The following is a 22,596-nucleotide window of genomic DNA, read 5'->3' on the forward strand; positions in this document are numbered from 1 at the left end:
AGAGGACAGTCAGGGAAGTCCACATGAATACACTTGGCACCACCACAACCAGCAACCACAGGTCCTTCCCCAAAAGGAGATTAAGTTTTTTAAATAGTCTGAATACAAAGAGTGAGTATTTTTACTTCTAGAAGCCATGGTATCCTCAACTGGAATGAAGGCTGTGCAAGTTTACCCTAATTAGTAAATAAAATAGTGTCTTTGTTTTCCAAAAGAACTCAGGAAGAAATGCCAGACTGTATAGTTACACAGAAAATTTAACTAACACAAAGAGGATAATCTTTAAAAAAAAAACAAAACAAAAAGGAAGGAATGTAATTTTGTTTTGTACAGCTAAAACCCTACAGGGCTATTATAGAAAAGGGAATAAATACTGTGCTAGAATATTCTACAAAGAAACATCTTTTAAATTCCTTGCACCATTATACAAATAGCTTCATATTCAAACACATCAATCACTGAGATGAAGACTGATTTGTGTGTTTTATTTTTTCTCTTCTCAGAGGCAAACAGCCTTTAAGGTGAGTCCATGTCTGAGTGCCCAGGTGCACAATATGGGAATACTCAAGCCATTTAAATTTCCACATCAACCACAGATGAGAAGTGAATCACAGTTTGCTTAAAAAAAAAAACAAAAAACAACAAAAAAAACAAAAAGAAAAACAGGGAGGGAGGAAGACTTATCAAATTAAAGAAACTGTTTCTTTGCTCCTGGTTACCATGCAAGAGTCTTGGTTTTCAAGGATTCATAGCATTTCTAATTTAACTAAAGATAATGCAATTCAAATCACCCAACAGTTAGAGATGAGAAGATTTCTAAGTTATGTCTGCTCTTAATTCCCAGATGACTTCAGAGTAGTAACATGTTAAACATCATTCTGGAGACCACTTCCAATATAAGTAAATCTGTGTTTAGAAAACCAATCACAGGTACCTTTGGTATGGCTCCCAACCGAATACTGTTGATGAGGGAACATTCTAGCACTTGTCCTTCCTGAAGAGAAAATGCAACACAGCAATGAGCTTAAATTCCGTCAGGCCTATGGCATAGACAAAGTGCTTGGGAAAGATTTCTGACAGTGAAGGCAATGCTGATTAGAGCAAGGTAGAAGAGGGAGTGAACACCAAATAATAACAGTAGTTATTTCCAATGATCAGAAATAATCAAGATCCCAAACATTCTATTTCAAATGTATATATGAATGCAACTCTGAATATTGATGTTTATAAAATGCTGTTATTTTTATGCATATAATATTGTTAATAATGTCTGCATATCATTAAATACATGTATACATAAAATACTATGTGGGAATAATGCTAACTTTTATATAACTCCAATTCTACTTTTCTTAAATTCAGCTCAAATGTTCATTAAATGTGTACATTGTGCCATCCATCAATTCAGTCCCAGTGTGTAATGAGATGAACACACTTTCAATGTACCTTTTAGGTTTCAACTTGAGCATTTCTTCTTCTGGGAGATCTTCCTAATTCCCAAGATTAAATCAGACCTGACTGTTTTAAGCTCTTGTAACAATCCAAACTTCTCTTTCACAACACTCAATGATGTGTATCTTTTTTTTTTTTTTTTCCTTCAACATCTGACTTTGCTCCTGGACAGGAGTCTATGAGGGTTAGGATAGTGTCTCAGGTTATCATTGTGTTCCCCAATGCCTGGCACATGGAGGAATGTTTTAAAAATCTTGAATGACTGAATAAGTGTTGGGTCCATGCCCTCCAGAGGCACTCAGTCTACTTGTTGAACAATGAAATGGCTTAAACCAGAAAGAGCAGGGAAGAATAACTTGGTATTGTTGTGCCATACCTTGCCTTCACTTTTCCAGGTCAGAAAAAAGCCAAATTCATCCACTTTGAAGAGACAGTTGGGTTCAAACACAAAGGATTCCTGTTAAAAAGACACATGTTGATCTTCATGACTCACACCATTCTGAATCCAATAAAAATGCAAATATCTCTGAGCCTCTAAACAAGGGAAAATGAGAAATCACCATTTTGCATCCTGATTTTTAATATTTACATTTCTTATTGTATTAACGGAACGTTTTTATCTTGACAACTCTTTGCGTTCATTTTTGCATTGCAAGGCTCATCAATTCAATACAGCAACTTCTAGAACAGGTTTAAGAAGAAAACACACTGGAGGCACGAAGGTTACAGAGGAGAAAGCTTCCCTGAGATCTTGGAAGAAGAGCTCCTGAGAGGGGGAAGGACTCCAGGTTGCAGCCCACTGCTCTCCCTACATACAAGAGGAACCACTGCCCATCTAACACAATGTCAAAAATCAATAGAAAAAAATATTTTTAAAGTCACCATTTTTTGTTTACAGGGATTTGTGTGTGTGTGTGTGTGTCTGTACAATTCAACATTCAGATATTCACTCAGAAAATTGCTGAGATTTTTTGCTTTTTTGTCCAACTTCATCAGTGCCCTATAAATCAGGTCTTGAACAGCCCTTTGAGCATCTCAAAGTGTAGTGCTGGGACTTTTAACATCACCATTACCTGGGAGCAGAATGTAGAGCCCCAGCACAGATGGGCTGAATCAGAGTCTGTGGGCACATGGCCCAGAAGCTGTGTTCCAACAAGCCTTCCAGATGATTCTGGTGCACACTACACTTTGACAACCATCACTGTAGACTTTGACACTGGAAACTCAGTGCAAACTACAGAATCAAAATTTGAATCAAGAAAGAATGTTAGTTAAACTTCAGGCCCCAGAGCAGCTATGCTAACTTGCCAAGCAATTCCTGTCATTTAGTAAGAAAGCACTATTGTGCTTAGGAACTTCAGGAACATTCTACATCAAGGAGAGAAAAAGGGTGTCCAGGACATGAACCCAGATGCCCTGTGCCCTCTGTCTGCATTACACCAAGACTTGGCATCCAAACTTCAACAAATCTGCACTGTGCCTTTCATGATCTAAAGAAACTAGCTTCCTAGATCATTGCATTGCTAGGAATTAAGAACTTGCCTGGCAAACATGGATCAAGCCAGTGACTTAAAATAAATAAACAGCAATTACAGGATTAAGATTTTAAGGGCAGTTCAGACTCTTTGTTTCATCTGTCAAAATTATCTTTCGAAATTCCAGAGAAGCAGCAACATTCATCAAGGTAAATCCAATGTCAATATACTGGGGGACTACAAAGTCAGCCTTTAATCTGGGTGGTTTTCTGGCAGATGAAGAATTAGCATACATACTCCAACTCTGTGTCAGGTGCGTGCTGGCAACACAGACCTAGCAATAAACAAGACACAGGAAGGGGTATGGTATGACCTTTGCCTTTAAAGTCACAACCCAGTTCCACCGTTTATTATATACTTTCTCCTAGAAAGACCCTTTCTAAGTCTCAGAACCCTTGTCTAATAAGTGGAAGTATTTACACCCACCTTTTGGGTTTGTTGTGGGAATTAAATGAGAGTGAACATAAAACACATAGCACAGAGTTATAAAGTCAGCAAGTAGTAGCTCTTATCCACAAGGTGTGATTCAAATTTGTCATAGTGGTAGCAAATTGCTAACAATATGAAATTGCCAATGTATTTTTTGATCCCTTAAAATGGCATTTTTGGGCAGTTCAACCATTTAGGAAAAGGCTTAACACCAAAGTTGATACTTTAGATGGGTCTTCATGCCAGGCAGAGGGAGCCTTGAGCTGACACTGGGAACTTCTGAGAAGTTTGGTGAGGTCAGCACACCTCAAAGGAGTGCCAGGGGATGAGATGGAACAAATAAATACAAGTTATTTTATTGGAAGGGTCTTGCATATCACACAGAAAGGCCTTGGGGAGTTTTATATTGTTAGTGACTAAAAAATGAGAATTATGGACTAATCAAAAATGAGAATGAACACATTTTAGAATACTTCCCGAGCAACATCCTGATGGTAATGAAGAAGTCTGTTGCACGGCGTTCAAAAATATGTCCTAAAGTGATGTTGACAGAGTAGACAGACCTACAAGGAATTAGTCACCATCCTTACTTATATATACCCATCACCTAATTCCAAATCAGGATTGGAGATGACCCTGGGAATGCATACAATATATAAGAATCATTTTCCAACTATGTTGAGGCTGGACTTTCACTTCCTTGACCTCCTAAGTACAATGATTCTTTTCTTCCTTCCCCCCTCTGGTGCCTCCAGAGCTTGTCATGAAGCTTGGTAATTTCAATTCCTAATGTCCCACTCGTGGACCATTCTATCTGGTCCTTCTAGCCCCAAGCTCTACAGTCTTCCTTCTCTTGTATTTACTTGACTTCTTTGTAGCTTTCTTTTCCTTAGCCCTGCCAATCTCTCACTAGCCTTCAGGCCTCTCCTCTTGTTACTTCCAGCCTCATCTAGCTTATTTCCCTGACCCAATATTGTAATCACTCCCTCACAGATGCTCGCTACTCCCCTGTCTCATTTTCTGTTTCATTGCCCAAAAAATCAAGTCCATCCTATCTATGTTGTATTACTGACCCCGATAATGAAACTCACAAAACTGAACTGTCTGGCTTCAGTTTGAATTCAAGATTATAAACCTCAAATGGAGAGCCAACAATGACTTTCCATCTTCTATCTCTTTCTTAATAGGTTCTCAACTCTTTGAGACTGCAATTTCGCTGCTTTTCTGAAACCCATTCATTTCCAGCCAATTACACTGCTTTACTGAGAAGCTATCAGATAGACGACCCCTTTTCTTTCTTGACCCTCTCAATACAACATGCTTTTCTCCTATCAAAGGTCAACTCCCCTACTCTACTCTGGATTCAATCCTCTTTCACCTACACAAAAACTTCAATCCTTTGATTATCACCACCCAACACACATCAGGTGTGTTTTTTCTCTACTAGGTCATTCCTACCAGCACACAAACATGTTCCAGTTGTTCCTATTTCCACTTATTACCCTTTGGGTCCCCTTTAGGACATGATATCTTGAAAAGTCTGTCTATATTCACTGTCTCCACTGCCTCTCTTCCATACCATCTTTGAACAACTCCATCTAACTTCTGTTTCTATCACCCTCTAAAACTTCTCTGGCCAGTTCACTGTGCTGCCAAACATGGTACACACATTCCTTTCTCATCCGATTTGATCTCCAAGTGGTTGACTATCCCTTCCTTCTTGAAACACTCTCCAATCTTGATATCCTGGTTGTGTTCCATTCCATTAATCTCATTTCTGGCCTTTTTCTTCTGCACCCAACATCTACATGTTCTTATTTTCACTGTGTTCCTAGATATCATACAACCCCACGGCCTCAATACCCTCTATTTGCTGATGACTCTCAAATTTAAAACAGCAGTCCACTCCTCTGTGAGTTCCAAATTCAGATATTTAACTCTCTGCTTGACATTTCCACTTGGGTGTCTCAAAATGAACATGTTCATAACTGAGTTCCTTATTCCCTATCCTCTAAGCTTCTCCATTACAAGACTTCCTTAGTTTAATAAATGTCACTAGCATCTACACACTTGTTGAAGCTAAGAGTCATTCTCGACTTTCGCTCACTCTTTCCTCTCGCCTCCATTACCAAGTCTACCTTCCAGCATTTCCCCAATGTGTCCATCCTGCTTCCCCTCCATCACCAACACCCTGGTCCAAACACACGTCATCTTTCCCATGGATGGAGCTTCTCATTTCTACTTTTTCTCCCCACAGCAGTCAGACAGATTCTTTAAACTTTGAATCAGTTCCTTAAAATCATTCAATGGATTCTCATTATATTTAGAATAAAATCCCAACTCCTCATCATGGCCTAAAAGGTCTCGGACAATCTGGGTCCTTGAGATTTTATCTCATGCCATTCTCTGTTCTTTGTTCTACTTCTTGTTCACAACAACCTCAGAACTCTTTTCCTTGAACCTCTCAAACTCTTTTCAACCTTGGGGGCCTTTGCACCTGCCCCAAAGTCTCTTCCTACTGCCCGTAGTGTATTAGACTCCCCTTCATCCTACAGACCTTGCCTTAATCATCCCCTACCTTAGAGAGGCTTTCCCTGATCCCTTTAATAACTCTCTCATTTTATTCTCTATTACAGAATGCTGATTACTTCCTTGCTAGCACCAATCATCGTCTGCAACGATTTCATGTTTGTTTATTGATTTATTGACTGGCTCTCACACTAGAATGTAACCTCCAAGAAGGCAGAAGGCAGTCTTTGAAGCAGTCTTGTTTACCTTTGTGTTCCTAGCACCTAGCATATCAAAAACCACCCCAAAATGAACTCATTAATGAAAACAATGAACAGATGACTTTTCAAATAAAATATTTTGTAGCATGCCAACATGTAAAACAAATACACAGGAAGCTTCTCAAATTGAGAGGTTACACCAAGCCCAGAACCTATCGTGGTCAGTTCTTGGAGGGCCGCCAAGGACAGAAGTACAAATACAAGGGCACGAGGTCGAGGCTGCCTGGCTAAAGAAAGGGACGCCTTTTTCAAATGCATACAAACTCATCTTGGAGGTTGGGGGTGGCTTTGAGCTACCTCCTGGGAATTCCTGTTGAACCAGGAGCACTGTTTAAATGCTATTGCCAAGAAATCATTCTCAAAATAGGATAAGAAAGCTGAGCAAGGAGGATAAAAATTTAAAAGAATAGTAAAATAAGGACAGAGTAAAAGGCAACTCTCAGAAATGCCTGCCATAAGGTCCTACATAGTTACAACAGGACACCAATTTAGCTCTGGGCTCCCTAGCAACAAAAGCAAAAAAGGGGAAAAAAAATATTTACCAGGTGCCCGTCCAGTTCACAAGACTAAAATGTATCAGTTGTTAGGAGACGCAATTACCAGAATGGAAATTCTCCAGGGTGACCTCCTGAAAAGCCGTGACTGATGCTACGCACAAGGTTCACAACAAAACCCACAATAACCTCATCAACTGTGGCTGAAAGGCTCTCAGACCAAATATGTTCAAACCGCCCATGAAAAATCAGAGGGCAAATCTGAGGGATATGTGGTCATCCCTGAAAGGAACTGAAACACAACCTACCTTGCTTTTGCCCCACCTCCCACTCACAAACATAAGGACCTGGCCCCTCTGGTAAGTCCAATCTGTATTCTGTTTTCCCTACTAGCAGTTTTAAATTTCACAAGGAGACCCCTGACCAGAACTTGGGCTGTGGTTCCCTGAGCAGACAGAAGCAGTAATATTCTAAGTCTTATTGTCAGGAAAATTCCCTTCCAGATCTGAGCACTACAGGGGAGATCATAAAAGGAAGCTGGGCTCCTTCTCCTTGGTAGATCCTTTTGTTTTGCAGTGAAATGGTACTAGAACGTGACCCTCCCAACACTACTATGAGGGAGGTACTGTGATTATTATTCCCATTTTAGAGATGAAGACATGAAGGCATGGAGATTAAGTATCTTGCATAATATCATACACCTGCTTTAAGAAAGAAAAACAAGAGCGTGACACTGTTAGGAAGTGGGCCAGGTAACTTCTCAGCAGTCATATCTGAATGAGGCTCTGCTAATTTTCTTTGTCACTGAATGCCAGGAATCATCCTGAAGGGCTTCTGTAATGTTTCAGATCTAATTACTGCATTTCTTAAGGATTCCCTTGTGAATCCCACCAACTCTGCAACTGAACAACTGAAGCGTTCTGTATCTGTTGCAGGTTTTTTATGGGGGAGTAGTTTTCATTATCTTGTGCATTTTGTAAGAATTTCTCAGATCCTAGCAACAGGAAAAACTCAATTCCTGCTGATCTATTGCCTTCCTTACAATCTAATGTGGACACTGAGAATCCTATGACCACACCTCTTTCCCACATTGCTTTACCACCAGCAACAGCAGAAGCAAATCTGAGGCTCACTTCTTTCAGCTTGACTGAACATTTTCGCTGCCCGTAGAGTCGCTGCCTGCTAATTTTGTCCCTAATTTGATGTACTTTCCCATATTTATTTTTTTCCTTTAACCTAAATCCCTGTCCATTGTTTTATCTGGTAGCACGTATTACTGCATTACAGCTTCCTGCGGAAGGTAACAGAAACACGTAAGCATAAAAACCATTACACGAGCACCAGAAATGCCCAGGCATTTTACATGGGTTTTAGGGTCAGATGGACCTGATCCAAATGTGGTTAGGCACTCATTTCTTCACCCCTGAAAACAGGGACAACATCAACCATAAAACCTGTCTCACAGGTTATCTCTGTGCATTAGAGTGCTTGATACATAATCGGAACCAAGTAAATTAGTATTGACTATTAATACAATAACACAGTAATAGTAATTAGTATTAATGTTGACAGTATTGATTATTATTAACCACCAAAGAAACAAATGAAGTAAATACCACCATCCCTCCCATCCCTGCCTTACAGATGAGAAAACTGATCCTAACTGAGGTTAGACACATCAGCCAATAAGACACAGGCACTACGGGGCAGAACATCTACATTTTGACCAGGAATCAATTTCTGTTACGTGGGTCTTTACAAAGAACACTGTTTCTAGTGTGTGCTTATTTCCAGTGAGCTAGAACACAGGTCTAAACATAAGGGGAACCCAGTGTTTGTAAATTATTGTTGACCTTGACTCATTAAAAGTTTGGTTTCTGTACAGGAAGGTCAGCTTGTGTTTGCTTTTCCTCCATCACGGCCATCCCTCCCTGCCCAAGCCAGCCTCGGTCTATATTCAGGCCAAGCGGCTGCTGGCACAGACAAGTCATCGAAACACTGTTCTAGTTTTTTTTTTTCCCTTTTCATGGGCATTTTGAGGTGTAGTGACCGGAAGAGATCATTCCCAGCCCCCGGCCTGTGCCTCTCTGACATGGCAAATCATACACTCAGGTGGTGAGGGGGCTATCAAGTGAGTTTTTCAGCAACTACCAAAGGTGACAGACCTGCTGTCTATCTTGCATTCTGAATCCCAAAGAAATGGAAATGGAGCTGTCTCTCCCTCAATAATCAACCATGAGCATTGATTGTGCTCATTGCAGCAATGACTGTGAGATAAAGGGACATTTATTCTGGTGTCAAGTGGAAGATTTAATCCGCTCCTTTCATTTTATTCTCATCTCAGAAATGAAGAACATCATCAACTTTCTATGTGACCTGGTTTGGAAGAATCGATGAAGGCTATCAAAAAGCAACAAGAGGAAAGCACGTCACTTTTCCTGATTTTTCATATTTTATTTAAAAAATAAATTAAAATTTGGCTTGATAGTGCTTGACAAGGTGCTAGGGTCTGAATGTTTGTACTCCATTTCAAAATTCATATGTTGAAATCCTACCCCCCAAGGTGATGGTATTAGGAGGAAGGGGCCTTTGGGAGGTGAAGGGGATGGGTACAATTATAAAAGAGGCCAGAGAGACGGTTGCCCCTCCCACTCCGTGAAGATGTAGGGAGAAGGTGCCGCCTATGAATCAGGAAATGGGACCTCACCAAATGCCCAATCTGCCCAATCACCTTGATCTTGGACTTCCCTGTCTCTAGAACTGTGAGAAATAAATGTGTTGTTCATAGCTACCCCGTGTATTGCATTTTGTTATAGCAGCCCAAATGGACTTAGATGCAAAGTCTCAGAAATGTCTTTGGCTCTGTGAGCATTTGGTCAGCTCAACTACGATTTGAATCCAGGGGAAGAAGGATATGCTCATATTTGCCACCTGAGAGGGGCCAGACTATTTCTAACTGCTCACTCTAGATTTATCAATAGCTAGAGAAATTTCCACTTTCTCTTTTACTTTAATAGATGATAAGTCTTTGGGACTTAATCTGCAAGGTCGGCCAGGTTGAGATGCCAAACTCTGTGTGTCTGTCTCTCTTTGTCCTTTTCCGTCCCTGATGTGTCTCCCACGTGTGCACAGTGAGGAAAATCTGGATGTGCAGTTCTGGATGCGCAGGGCTTTCTCTGGAGCAGGACACTGGGGTGGGCTCCCTGACTCTTGCTGGGAAACACTTGGAGAAATTATTCCTAAAACATTCAACAACTACCTCTCAGCTTGCAGAAGGAAGAAGAAAGTCAACAAAATATGTCTTCAAATGGAGTGGGTGGTCACTCAAAGTAATTTTCTTGGGTAGGAAAACTGTCATATTAGTCAAAACAGTTGCCTTAGCAACTAAAATAAGGAAAAACTAAAGAGGACCAGCTTGTTCCGCTATGGAGGCAAATAAACAGGATTTGCAATAAATATTTACAACAAATATTAAAATCATGTCACCTCCCCTCCCGATCCTAGCCAAAAACAATTCTAAGGACAGTAGGAGATGTGCTTTTGCAGACATGCTGGAAACACGGCTGCAAGCTGAGAAATCCTTCTCTTTAGTAAAGCATTTCTAATTAAAACACAATTAGTTCCAGAATAATAAGTTACACCGAGCAAGTGATCAAAAATACAGTGATATAAAAGACATATCTGAAAAGGCAGGCTTAGGAAAGGTCATTTTAAACTATTGCTATGTGGAGATGACAATAGAGAATAGAAGAGTCATTGAAAAGAAAGGAATCTCAAATGACTTTCACGGAACTTCCCTTTGAATACATGCATTTCCCATTTCAATAATGCAGCTTTTGAAAATGCTTTTCTTCACAGTAGCCCTGTGATATGTCACTCCGGTTCTACTTTTGTCTTCTGCAATAGCTTCTATTTAGGCCTCAAACATACACAGTTCCTATGGGCTCTTAGGGCCAGTGCTGGCTCTATCACTTTTTACTGTGTCTAAAGGAAGTACAGCAATTATTGGAACATCACACAAGGACTCATGCTACCATCTAGAGAATTCTGCAATGAGCCCAGAGTCCTAAAGGCTTAGCACGGACCCTCCTACCTTGGGGGAAGGGTTGATGCATCATCTGGGCCACGTAGAAACAGACATCAAGATAGAACTGGAAGTGTAAGAGATTAACTAGGGCAAATGCCTGTGAAAGAGAAAGGAGAGCAGGATTGGCAGGGAGAGCTTCCACACTCTGTAGCAGGATGAAGCACCAGACTGCAGTACAGCTCTGAGAACACCTCCAAGCAGGTGGACGGGAGCCTCAGAGCACACAACACCCACGCAGGGAAGGCCCGGCTGTAGTAAATCTGTCATGCTCGGTCACTGGTTGGAGCTTTGGCAGGAAGCCTGCACAGGGGTACTGTCTGTGGACTGCACTCCTGGTACAGGTACACGTTTTTCTTGCAGGGTGATTTAAACCACACAGCTCCATGGCTGCCACAGAGGGTGGTCTCTGGCTAACCCTTTCTCCAGATTCCAAACTAGGATTTCCAGTTCCAGTTCCTTGGGACTCTTAAAATTCCTTAAAAACTAGAAACCATTTAAGTAACAATAAATTCAAGTCTCCAATATGTAACTAAGGAATTTGCTGGATCACAGAAAGCTTTAGGAAATATTTGTTGAGTGATGAATGAACTCCCTGTTGCAGAGGTAACAGTAAATAAAAACAAAGTCTCTGCTCTCGGAGATTATATTTTAGGAGGATTCTGGCAATGAATAAAAAATAAATAAGTATCAGGTAATGACAATGTAAAGATAAAAAAAAAATTGAGAAAGGTAAGGGCCTGTGTGTGTAGGTAAGATGATCATGAAGGTCTCTTGCAGGAAGTGATATCTGAACAGAACCTGAATGAAGTGAGGCAGTGAACCGTGAGAACTGATAATAGATGAGGGCAAGCAATCCAGAGTGGGAACAGTAAGTGCAAAGGCCCTGAGGTCAGAATGTGCCTCATATGTGCAGGTAACATCAATGGGACAGTGAAGTGGTGGATCATGTAGGGGACTTGCAGGACACAAAAGAATTTTGGAAATTACTTGGAATGAGGTAGGAAACCACTGACGGTGGTTACACCAGCAGACGGGCATAATCTTACATTCTAAAGCGATCCATCTTATTTATTCCTCATAATAGCAGTGGGAGGTAGGTATTATCACTCCCATCCCATTTTTCAAACAAGAAAGCTGTGGTTTAGTGGATTTAAGACTGACTCACAGTCACATCTCTTTAGCAGCAAAGCCAAAACTGAACCTATTTCTGTTTAGCTCCAAATCCATGCCCATGTGTATGTCAAGCTTTTGGAAAGAGTGCTTTGGCAAAGATTTTACCCTAAATACCACTTGGTACAAAAACCCTTTATTTGCAAACAATATCCTGGCAACTTGGCTTTGGAGAACATTCAAAACCCAGGCTCCATTTTGCATCATCCCGCCAAAGTTAAGAGGATCTAAACCTGCCCTTTCAGGTACTTAGGAGAAGAACATCCAGGCAGAAGGGCTGTGGAGGTGCCAGCAAACTGTCCTCAGGTAACTCTGTAGTAGAAAGAGGACATCCACCCAGATACCTGGGAATCTGTACTGGCTCTGCCCATCTGCCTCAATAAATGTTTTTGACAAAGCACCATTTCACAGCAGTTGCTTGCTACTTATGGCTTTAAGAGAAAGTAATTTAGAAACTATATAGTTATTAATTCATCAAAATCAATATTAAAGATTCAACAGGCTTTCCTGCTGAGAATATTCTATTTCCATCAGTTAAAAGACAATATTATATTCTTTTCATATTTAGTACATTTTACCTTGTTTTCTTACTCCCCAAAACTGAGAGACTAAAAAAAGCCCTGGTTAATACTTTTTTTATCCTTACAGGCTGATTTTTATTAGTCATAAGATAGAGGTGTTAGAGTTCTTAGGACGCGGAGGGACAATAATATGAAAAATAAATTCTTTCCAGTCTCATTTCCTTAAGAGAAATGGATTAAAATCTCCTGGACTTAGTAGTAGTATAACAATTATGATCTAGAATAGATAAAGCAAACAGTAAATAAAAGAGATAAGCAGATCATTGGTTCTAGCTGTCTTTAATAAACTTTGGAAATACTGTTTTTAATTTTATATTGTTTACATCATACATACCTTCAAAAAAAAAGGTTTCTCTGCTGACTGCCATTCTGAGTCATACAGCAGGTAGCTGTGATTCATGTAGGTTCTCTTTCTCAATATACTGGATCTGCAAACTGGCTCCATCACTTACTCTGTGTTGGTTACTAGGTGATATGGTTTGGATGTTTGGTTCCTCCAAACCTTATGTTGAAATTTGATCCCCAGCATTGAATGGGAGGCGTGGTGAGAGGGGTTTTGGTTATGGGGACAGATCCCTCATGAATGCTTAGAGCCCTCCCTGTGATAAAGAGTTGTTGTTTTATTAGTACACACCAGAGCTGGTTGTTTACAAGAGCATGGCACCACGTCCTCCCTCTCCTGCCATGTCACAAGCCTGCTCCCCCTCTGCCTCCTGCATTGTTGGAAGCTCCCTGAAGCCCTCAGCAGAAGCAGATGCTGGTGCCACCCTTCTTGTATAGTCTGCAAAACTGTGAGCCAAATAAACTCCTTTTCTTTACAAATTGCCCAGCCTCAGGTGTTTTCTTTATAGCAGCGCAAATGGACTAATACAGTAGGCAAGTCCTTCAGTGATCCCAGCTTCTCTTTCCTCATTTGCAAACTGGGGAAAGTAATCTCATTTAATTCTTACAACCACCTGAGGCTTTGAAGAGATGATCGAGGTCAAATACTTTGCACTGTGCCTGACACATGGATGGGCTGCATAAAAACTGATATGCTTAACCTAGAAAAAGAAGTCTTTTTCATTCAACAGTTTTTCACCCTTGTATCTGCATTGCCTGCTTGAGGGAGATTAGCTGCAAAAAACTCTAAATGGAATTAATTCTTTTTCCTTCTAATACGTCTAAAACTCCTTACCTTACCCTATGCTTAGGAGTCCTCAAACTTGAGCTACATCATCAGAATTACTGGGAGAACTTTTAAAATACAGAGTGCTGGACCCTACCCAGAGATTCTGATTCTGTAAGTCTGGATGGGACCTGGTAATCTGCATTTCTAACAGTTCACAGGTGCTGCTTATAACTATGGAGTCATGAGCAAGGTATGTCCCCATTTTAAACCCTGGTTTTGTAAGTTGTGGCATGAGGGGGAAAAGACCTACTTAACAATGGGGTTGTTGTGAGGCTTAAGTGAAATAATATTTGTACACCATTTGTCAAGCACAAGGTCTGTCCCCTAGTGAATGCTCAGAGTGGTAGATGTTTCTACTGTAAACACTAAAAAACACCCATGTTGGAGATAATCTTGTATGTCAACTCGACTAGCTAAGGGATGCCCAGATAGCTGGTAAAACATTATTTCTGAGTGTGCCGTGAGGGTCATTCTGGAAGAGATTGGCATTTGAGTTGATAGACTAAGTAAAGAAGATCTGCCCTCACCAATACAGGTGGGCATCACCCAATCCATTGTTCCATTCAGGGTCTGAATTGAAATCCATCTTCTCCTGCCCTTGGATACTGGTGGTCCTAGTTTTCAGACCTTCGGATTTGTACTTACACACCACTGGCTCCCCCTCTGGTTTTTAAGCCTTTAGGTTTGAACTGGAACTACCCTGCTGCTTGTAGACAGAAGTTCATAAGATTTCCCAGTCTCCAAAATTGCATGAGCCAATACCTCATCATATCCCTCTTCCTATATTTCTGTTTCTCTGGAGCATCCTAATATAGCACCCATTCTAAAACAACCCAAAACAAGTAACAACAACAAAAACATTTCCTTGTATGAAACATTTCCTTGTATGAAATTACACAGGTTTAAAGAAATACAGTTTTATATAATCAAAAAGAGGATTCAAAATTATTCACTTTAAAATGTGCTGTATATTTCATCAGACTGTTCATTTGTTCACACTTGGATAGACTCTATTCATGCAATGGCTAGGCCACATGCATTAGCACACTGCAACAGCAAAGAGAATGAAGCCAGGATGCCTTTGGGCCTCTTCACCATCAAACCTAATTAAAAGGATGTCTTGGGCAACATCCTTTTGTTTACCTGCAGCCCACAGACTTGGCTTAACGTAGCTAATATTGAGCATTTTCCTCTTTACACTGAAGTCTGCAAAGAAGCAATAGAGAATCTACCACTGTAATTTTAACTATTGAGTTTTAACTAAATTCTTTAGCAGTGCACAGTAGTACTAGAGACACTTAAGTAGCTCCTCAGCTAGTTTATTACTATTTAATTTAATGGACTCGTTTCCACACTTTCTTCTCATTTTGTATTGTGTTTCCACAAGCTCTTTGTAAATCTAGCACCATCCCAAATTTCCTTCCCAGGTTTCCCAATGGATGCTTCTCATGTCTTCCCACGAACAAGCCGTCCTCCTTGCACCCCTGAAGCATGGATCCCAAGTATCAGAGTTTTCCATCACACTGACTTCGACACTATTTCATGAGTGAGATGCTTCTTTTCCTCCAGAAAATAGAATTAACCTTCTGCTTTTGTGAAGAAATAAAGAAAAACAAGCCCAAAGAAACTTATTGGAGAGGGAAGAAACACAAAAAGAAGAGGAGCCACTGGGCTCGTACTCTTTTGCTATTTAATAGGATCCCTTGGTGGAGGTAGATTGTTCCCATTTGAGATGAGACCAGTGTTAATGCAGACAGGTAAAAGGACTTGCTCAAGGTCGTAACTTGTAAATGTCAGGGTCAAGGCTCAAACCAGAGTCTTTTGTCTTCAAGTCCACTTACTTTCCGGGACTTTCCAAACCACGCAGACCTTTCCTTAAACGTCTCATGCTTCGATGTAAAGGAACTCTGAGCTTGGGGGGCATGAGAGCCCAGATAACATTATCGGCACTGTTATTTCAAAGGCTGGTCTAGAGGAAGGAATAGGCTAGGGTGTTTTTGCAAAAACCTGGCTGACACTAGTTCTTGCTGCTTTGGGTGGTTTCAGTGTTCAGGCCAACCAATGTAGTGCCCAGATGCCTGGCATTAGCTTTCTTATGACTTCAGGAAAAAGTCATACAGCCACTGATGACAAAAAAGGTCACTGAAGGCAGGTGGGTGCAGAACCACAGAAAAGGTCCTTAAGTGGACAGCTGATACTCTTCAGACCTTCCCACCCCGTATTTTCTAGCACAGAGATGCTAAAAAAAAAATTGCCTATGGAGACATAGTAAGAGGAAGGATTAGGACTCCAGGTCACCTTCCTTAATGTCCTGGTGTTCTCTAACCTTTTGTGCCCCCCCCCTTTATGAACCAGTGTCTGTACAGTTTCTAAAATGTAAATCAGATCATGAATCAGCTCCTGTTGAAAATGGCTTCCCATAGCAATCTAAATTAAATCTAAACTCCGCGGCCTCATTCTACCCATTTATTCTCATACTTAAGCATGTATTGGACTTCCTTGAAGTGTTTGATAAAGACAACAGCTTTAACAGCTGGGCCCATCTCCGGAGTTTCTGATTCAGTAGGTCTGTGGGATGGGCCTGAAAAAGTTCATCTCTAATGAGGTTCCAGGTGGCACCTGTGACACTGGACTGGGGGCCACACTTTGAGAACTGTTGCTCTGCAGGAGGGGGCCTCTGCCTACCTCTCAGACTTCTCTTACCACGTCCCTGTTCACGATGCCCTTCCAACCTGCTCTTTCAACATGACAACACTGTGCTTGCCTCGGGGCCTTGTATTGCCTTTCCATCTCTTGGAATGCTTTCCTCTTAGTTCTTGGCCAAACTGGCTCCTTTTCATCGTCCAGCTCTAATTTTCAATGTGGCTGCGTGAGTAAAGCCTCCCCTGACCACCCAACCCTCAGCAGTGCCCCGCCCCTACTCCTCAGTGGCTGCCTGTCTCTCTGATCGGTCCTTTTAATAACATAATAGTATTTAACACTACTGGAAACTTACTTGCTCATTTCTATGCTTTATATAGTCTATTGTCCCTCTCCTGTACGCTCCTGAGACTGAGTCTTGTTCGCTGCTTTACCTCGGCCACGTAGAACAGGGGCCAGCAATATGGATTAAGTGCACGTATAATGTTTAAGCTGTAACTGGTAACGACCTTAAAAAATACCTTCTATATTATCCACCCTAGTCTAACTTTCTTCTAAAAAAATGCTTTCTCATTTATTCAGTACCTTATAACTGATGTCACAAACACTGCCTCTGGTAAAACATCAAGTACATTTTGGAATCATTAAAGGGTCAGCTGTTCTCAAGACTGTTTAACATTTTTGTTATATAGGTTGGTGTGGCCTAATGATTTCAATATAATTCACACAATAGATACAATGTGACATGTACATATAAACATATATATCAAATCTTACCCTTAATTAGAATATTCTAATTGTCAAGGTGTTTTTTGTTGTTGTTGTTATTCAAATCTTTCTGCCTAAACAGGCTTTCAGTTCAGACTGATGAAACCTCAATATCATCTTCCACTTGGGTTGATCGATAACACACTCTCAGATCATCATCCAATAAACACGGTATCAACAATGTTCCAAAAGATAATCCTTTAGGGCAGCTTTTCTCAACACTGGGTGCACAGTTGATTCACCTGAGCAGATTTTTTTTTTAAACTACTATGCCTGAGCCCCAAGCCAAACTGATAAGATAACATCTCAAGAGGGAGTGGGCATTAGTCTTTGTGAAAATCTCTCCAGGTAGTTCTAATGTGCAGACAGGGTCAAGGTGGAGTGTTAGGCAGGTGACTGGCTGTGATTCAAATCTCACCCTTCAAATACCTGAGTTTACCTTCTATCATTCTCTTGGTAGGGGGAGAGGTGAGAGACCCACTACAAAATCTTGTTATAAATAAAACTCTAAAATAAGTGGTTGGCATCTATTCTTAAAGAGTATTTCAGCACTGTTTTAAAAAACTCTACCTTGAAGATGCAGCATCACCCATTTGAGAGGCTTCGTGGAGGAAGCCTGTGGCTCTAAGAGTCTCTAAGGACCCCCTTCTTTGACCCCACCAGGATGGAAACAGTTTGGGAGAGGAGGGCAGGGAGAGGAGAATGCACCCATTTGTTCAACCTCTTGGAGCATTTACTATGTTCAATTCCCTTTCTGCTCAACTTATGTTTACTAATCACATCATACTTATGTGATTCTATTATATGCAAAATGTTTCTTAGGTACTACAGAAGATTTAATGATAAACACCACTTTTCCTTCTGGTATTTCCTCATTTAAGGGAGAGGAAGGATGTAAGTGCTTCTATGCATGTACTCTCTTCTCTGGAATTCTCTTTGCCTTGCATCCGAGCTGTCCAGCTTCCTGTACTGGAAATCCAACCTCAACCTACACTCCTTACTCTCCCTCATCTTCTACATCCACCAGGAAAGAAAATCCTCTAATTCATTCCCATACTCAAAATGTCCCCTAATTTCTCCATGCACCTGTCCAACTGTCCAGTGGGTCCCTCAATCCTACCACAACCCTCCAAGACTATTCACATAACTGATCCAGACATATACACTTGTTACTTATCATCCAGAACTTACCACTCCCCTGCTGAAAACCCATCAAAGGCTCCCTATAGCTTTTAGGATCTAATGTCAATGCCCTGGGCTAGAAAGTGAGGCCATTTATGGTATGGACACTGCCCACTTCTGTAGCTCCACCCCTGTACTCCACCACCCTACACTCTGCTCCAAATGGACAAGCCTCTCCCCTCCCTCCAATATAATGTGCTGACACACCCACACACTCCCAGAAGCCCTGGCCTCACCGCTCATCACAGCCATGCTTTGATTGGATGAATGACATGTCAATCAATACCAAGCCCAAAAGGGGCCTCCTCCCTGAGGCTTCCAGGGTCCTTCCCCTCACCTGCTGCCCCTTCCTTCCTTCTCACACCACGACGAGGAGCACACCCACCACCTTCCTCATCACAGCTTGAGGGATGAAGGTGAAGGGCTTCAGGGGCCCCATGCCCAGGGCCTGCCTGGACTTTCAAACTGAGAAGCCTGTACTTAATGTGGTGGATAATAAAGTGACAGCAAAACTTTGTTTTGTTCTCTATGTCCAATTCTAGCAGGGGCAAGAGCTTGAAGAAAGCAGGACTCATGGCAAGACAGCCAGCAACTGAACTAATTATCCACCATGCACATAATAGTTTACTTGGAATCAAAATACAGAAATTTAACCCCTACTCCTTTCTCCCCAACTCCAAATTTGAAATTATTGTATTTTTTTGTTTTGTGACTGGCTGCTTTTACACTTTAAATCATAGATGCAGGTTTCTAACTCCCGTACCACCAACTATCAACCCTCCTTCCCGCTGCGAATGTCAAGCCTCTGGTCTTTCCTCCAGTTCTCCAGCCCGTTCTGCTTTCCAACATCTGTCTGCACTGACTTTACATAGATAAAGAGCTTTTTCATTTCATTTGATCAATAATAATAAATGTTTTGTCTACTCTTAGGTTGATTCCAAAAGTTGAAAAACATCATAATTATCATTATGACAACTCTAAGTATCCTTTAATGTAACTACAAGTATAACCTGACCCTGTTACACAATTTAAATTATTCAAAAATAATTTAAAGCTAAAAAAGATAACTATATATCTTTTCAATATTATATTGGAGAACTGTTTAAGAGGCTCACCAAAGAATGACTTCTATCTATAGAAAAATGTACCTTTGGTTTGTATTATCATTGAGGGCCCAGATTCTCTGAAGTTAAATAGATAAGTTGTAAATTTTTGTTCTTGTTGTTCTATAGAGATGCTTATGATTTGTGTCTCATAGAAAAAGGCAGCTCCAGAATAGGTTAGAGTTTTATTGCCTTATAGGGCCTTACCTGGTTTTGCATCTAATTGACAACTTATTCGGGTTCCCTTTCCTGACTATATAAAACTCTTTTCTTCAAGGGCTCTTGGAACTAGCTGTATCATCCTGCTGGTGTCCTCACGGAAGAGTGGTGAAATGAACTTTCCCATCAAAATACTTTATATGAGGGTTGTGTTTTTAATTTTTGAAGATTGAATTTGGAAAATGCTTTGCCTCACTGATGAACAGCCTGTGGAGTTAGGCTGCCCGGGCTTTTCTGAAGTTCATGGGGTAGCTCACAATTTGATTTCGGAACAGCCTTGGGAAGAGGCCAAAGTCAGCTTGTCCCACTCTGCCCTACATTAGGTTTGTATTGATCCTGCATTTTGATGCTCTTCTGAGTCTGGCAACTGCAATAGTTGTCTCAGTTTTCAAGGCAGCAGCTGTAGCCACAAACTCTGTGTGTGTCTGTGTGTATGTGTACAGGTGTATAGAGTAGACCAAGACTTTGCCAGGAAAGGGGGTATCCCAAACTGGGATCCGTGTTGTGGGGAAGGCAGGGCCAGTGGCTGAGTCACATAATCTATAAAACATTTAAGTCTCTGTTCTGGCTGACCCTAAGAAGAAACAGCTGATGAAAATTGTAGATTCCAATGAAATGCATTGAGAACAATTTCTTTGTGTTGAGCAAGGAGAGTGGTATTTTAAAATCTGGTTGTAGTTTGAGTTGATTCTCTACACCATCCACTGGGTTGCACATAGCTATGTAAATTTAAAATTAAATAAAATTAAGTAAGATTTAAAACTCAGTCCCGCATTCCCACTATCCACCTTTCCAGTTCTAAATAGCCACAGGTGGCTAGTGGCTGCCATAATGCTCATCACAGATGTGGACCATTTTGATCACTGCAGAAAGTTCTGTTGGTGAGCGCTTATCGAGGACAGTAGCCTTCTTAAAGCTCTTTTTAGAACTTGTTTAAGTGCATACATTGACCTTCAGGCTTATAAAAAAGGAAGGTCTCAGGAGAGTCTGGATGGGAGAGTTTTGAGGTGAAAAGGGAGCCCAACGGCTCAGGATAAGAAAAGATTTATATTTTCAGTTCTTCTTCTCTGGCTTGAGAGGGACGATTTTTTTTTAACAGTGAAGAAAGAAGCATCTAGAAAAGAATGAACTGGCAAAGGACTACAGTGGAGCGATTAGAAAAGAAAAGAAAAACAGGAACATGCATTTTGGTGCAGAAGGGAGACAAAAGAAGACAAAAAGAGACACCCTTTGGGCAGGTGGGCTAATGAAATTTATTCAGTATGATCTGATTTTTCATCTTAAAGTGTGCCCTGCTTTGTGCTGTAATTTTCCTCCACTGCCACCAAATCTTCAGTAAATGTCTCCTTCACACAACATCCTTGTGAATCTGGGATTTGATAAAATAATGGTTTTAGACAGAGAAACAAATTGGAGTGAGCGACAGTCCTAGAAACTGTGAGGTAACAAGGCACATTGGAGGACACCAGTCATCACAAGAGTGTCAGCACCTGGGAATTCTAGGAACCACTGGGGAGGGCCTGACCTGCCGGGAATTGGGGTCTTTGGGCCTTTAAAATGGATATTAAGGTAAAGTCAAGAGACTGGTTGAATTAAAGACATCTGGGTGTCATGTGTTTCTAAAAGCCCCGCTGTTTCTCCCCTCTACAAGAGACAAAATCTAATTTTAAAGATTTAATATTAGGCATCGCATAGAAAACAAAATATATTTTGCATTTAATTAACTTATGAGTCAAATAAAGTTAGAAAAATGCAGATTGAGAAGTGGCATGGCAATACCATCAGATGCTACGAGGCAGGCTGCTACAGAATGTAGTTTCTGAAATTTTGGCTGCCTCAAAAAGAATTCCTCGGTAATGTGGAAACAATAAAACAAAACTCACATGCAATTGCACTTACTACATTTATTGACAAAATAATCTATGTTTTTAAAACAGTAGTTATTAAATATATTTTCCTAACCTAGGGAGTGCTTACTCGCTGCTTAGAACACATCCAGCTTTCTTTAAACAAATACGTGGAACATAATTTAATGTTTACGTGCTACTTCAGGTGGTCACGGTAACATCAGTGATCACATGGTGGCGAGCGTATTTAGGCTCCTTCACAAAAGGTCCCCCTGCTTTGACACTTCAGGGATTTGGGGGTTTTATTTCTCTAATTCCTGTTCTTCCCACTGGCTGCCGGCTGTCATGTCTCACTGCTGTTCATGCACAGACTGTAAAAACAAACCTTTTGTGCTTACATTTTGTTGCCTTAAATATTTTCATGGCTCTAGCCCCAAAGAACTAAATAGTATAGGATTGGTAAATAATAATAAAAAAAAAAATACTGGCTGTCATCCAGCTTGAAATACTGTTTGGCTTTCTGGTTTGATATGCTATTATGAAGAGACATGTTTACTCTATATAAAGTTAAAACGTTTTTGCTTAAAATCCTAGTAAAATAGCACTCAAAACATTGAAAGCTCAGCTGGATTGTATTTTATACTTGTTCAAGGTTTTATTCCTTCTAACTTTACCTTGCTTTCAGAGGAACTCAAAAGCGAATGCCGTTAGAAGCACAGGTGGTAGTATTCCCTAATATGAGTTGTGATGATTAATAACCAAAGAAAATCATCACAAAAAATAAAAGATCCAAATGATGATGAACCTCTGGTTCATCAATCTATTTTTCACCTATATATCAAAGAAAGTTCTTTTTTCTCTAACATGTTTTTGCTCACATGACAGTAGAAGAGATATCCAGCCAGGGATTGCATTTCATCTCTTCAAAATGACCTTCTTGGGATTATGAGAAGCCATGTAGTATTTTTAAATTATCCTATAGATTTCCAGAGACTGGAAAATTGCCTTGGAAAACTGCAAATCTTTTGGAATGCTCCAGCAGATTCAGGTAAAGATGCTTCTCACCAGCTCACAACAAAGGAATGGCCATCGATTAGGTTCAGAACAAGCAACCCCAAAATATGGGGCA

General features: G+C 40.6%; 1 protein-coding gene across 6 annotated transcripts in view; it reads right to left on the minus strand.

The window, feature by feature from the left end:
• The window catches only part of PLCB4 (phospholipase C beta 4), a 360,059-nt gene that overhangs the window by 116,890 nt on the left and 220,573 nt on the right, over window positions 1–22,596 (minus strand). For all 6 annotated transcript variants that reach the window (XM_076010932.1, XM_076010929.1, XM_076010931.1 and 3 more), the window contains 2 exons: window positions 1,829–1,909; window positions 935–994 (listed from right to left, as the gene is read on the minus strand). In XM_076010932.1, the coding sequence (XP_075867047.1) occupies window positions 935–994; window positions 1,829–1,909 (141 nt within the window). The remainder of the gene's footprint in view (window positions 1–934; window positions 995–1,828; window positions 1,910–22,596) is intronic.

The sequence above is a fragment of the Microcebus murinus genome, chromosome 16, assembly GCF_040939455.1.
Source record: "Microcebus murinus isolate Inina chromosome 16, M.murinus_Inina_mat1.0, whole genome shotgun sequence".
Lineage (NCBI taxonomy): Eukaryota > Metazoa > Chordata > Mammalia > Primates > Cheirogaleidae > Microcebus > Microcebus murinus.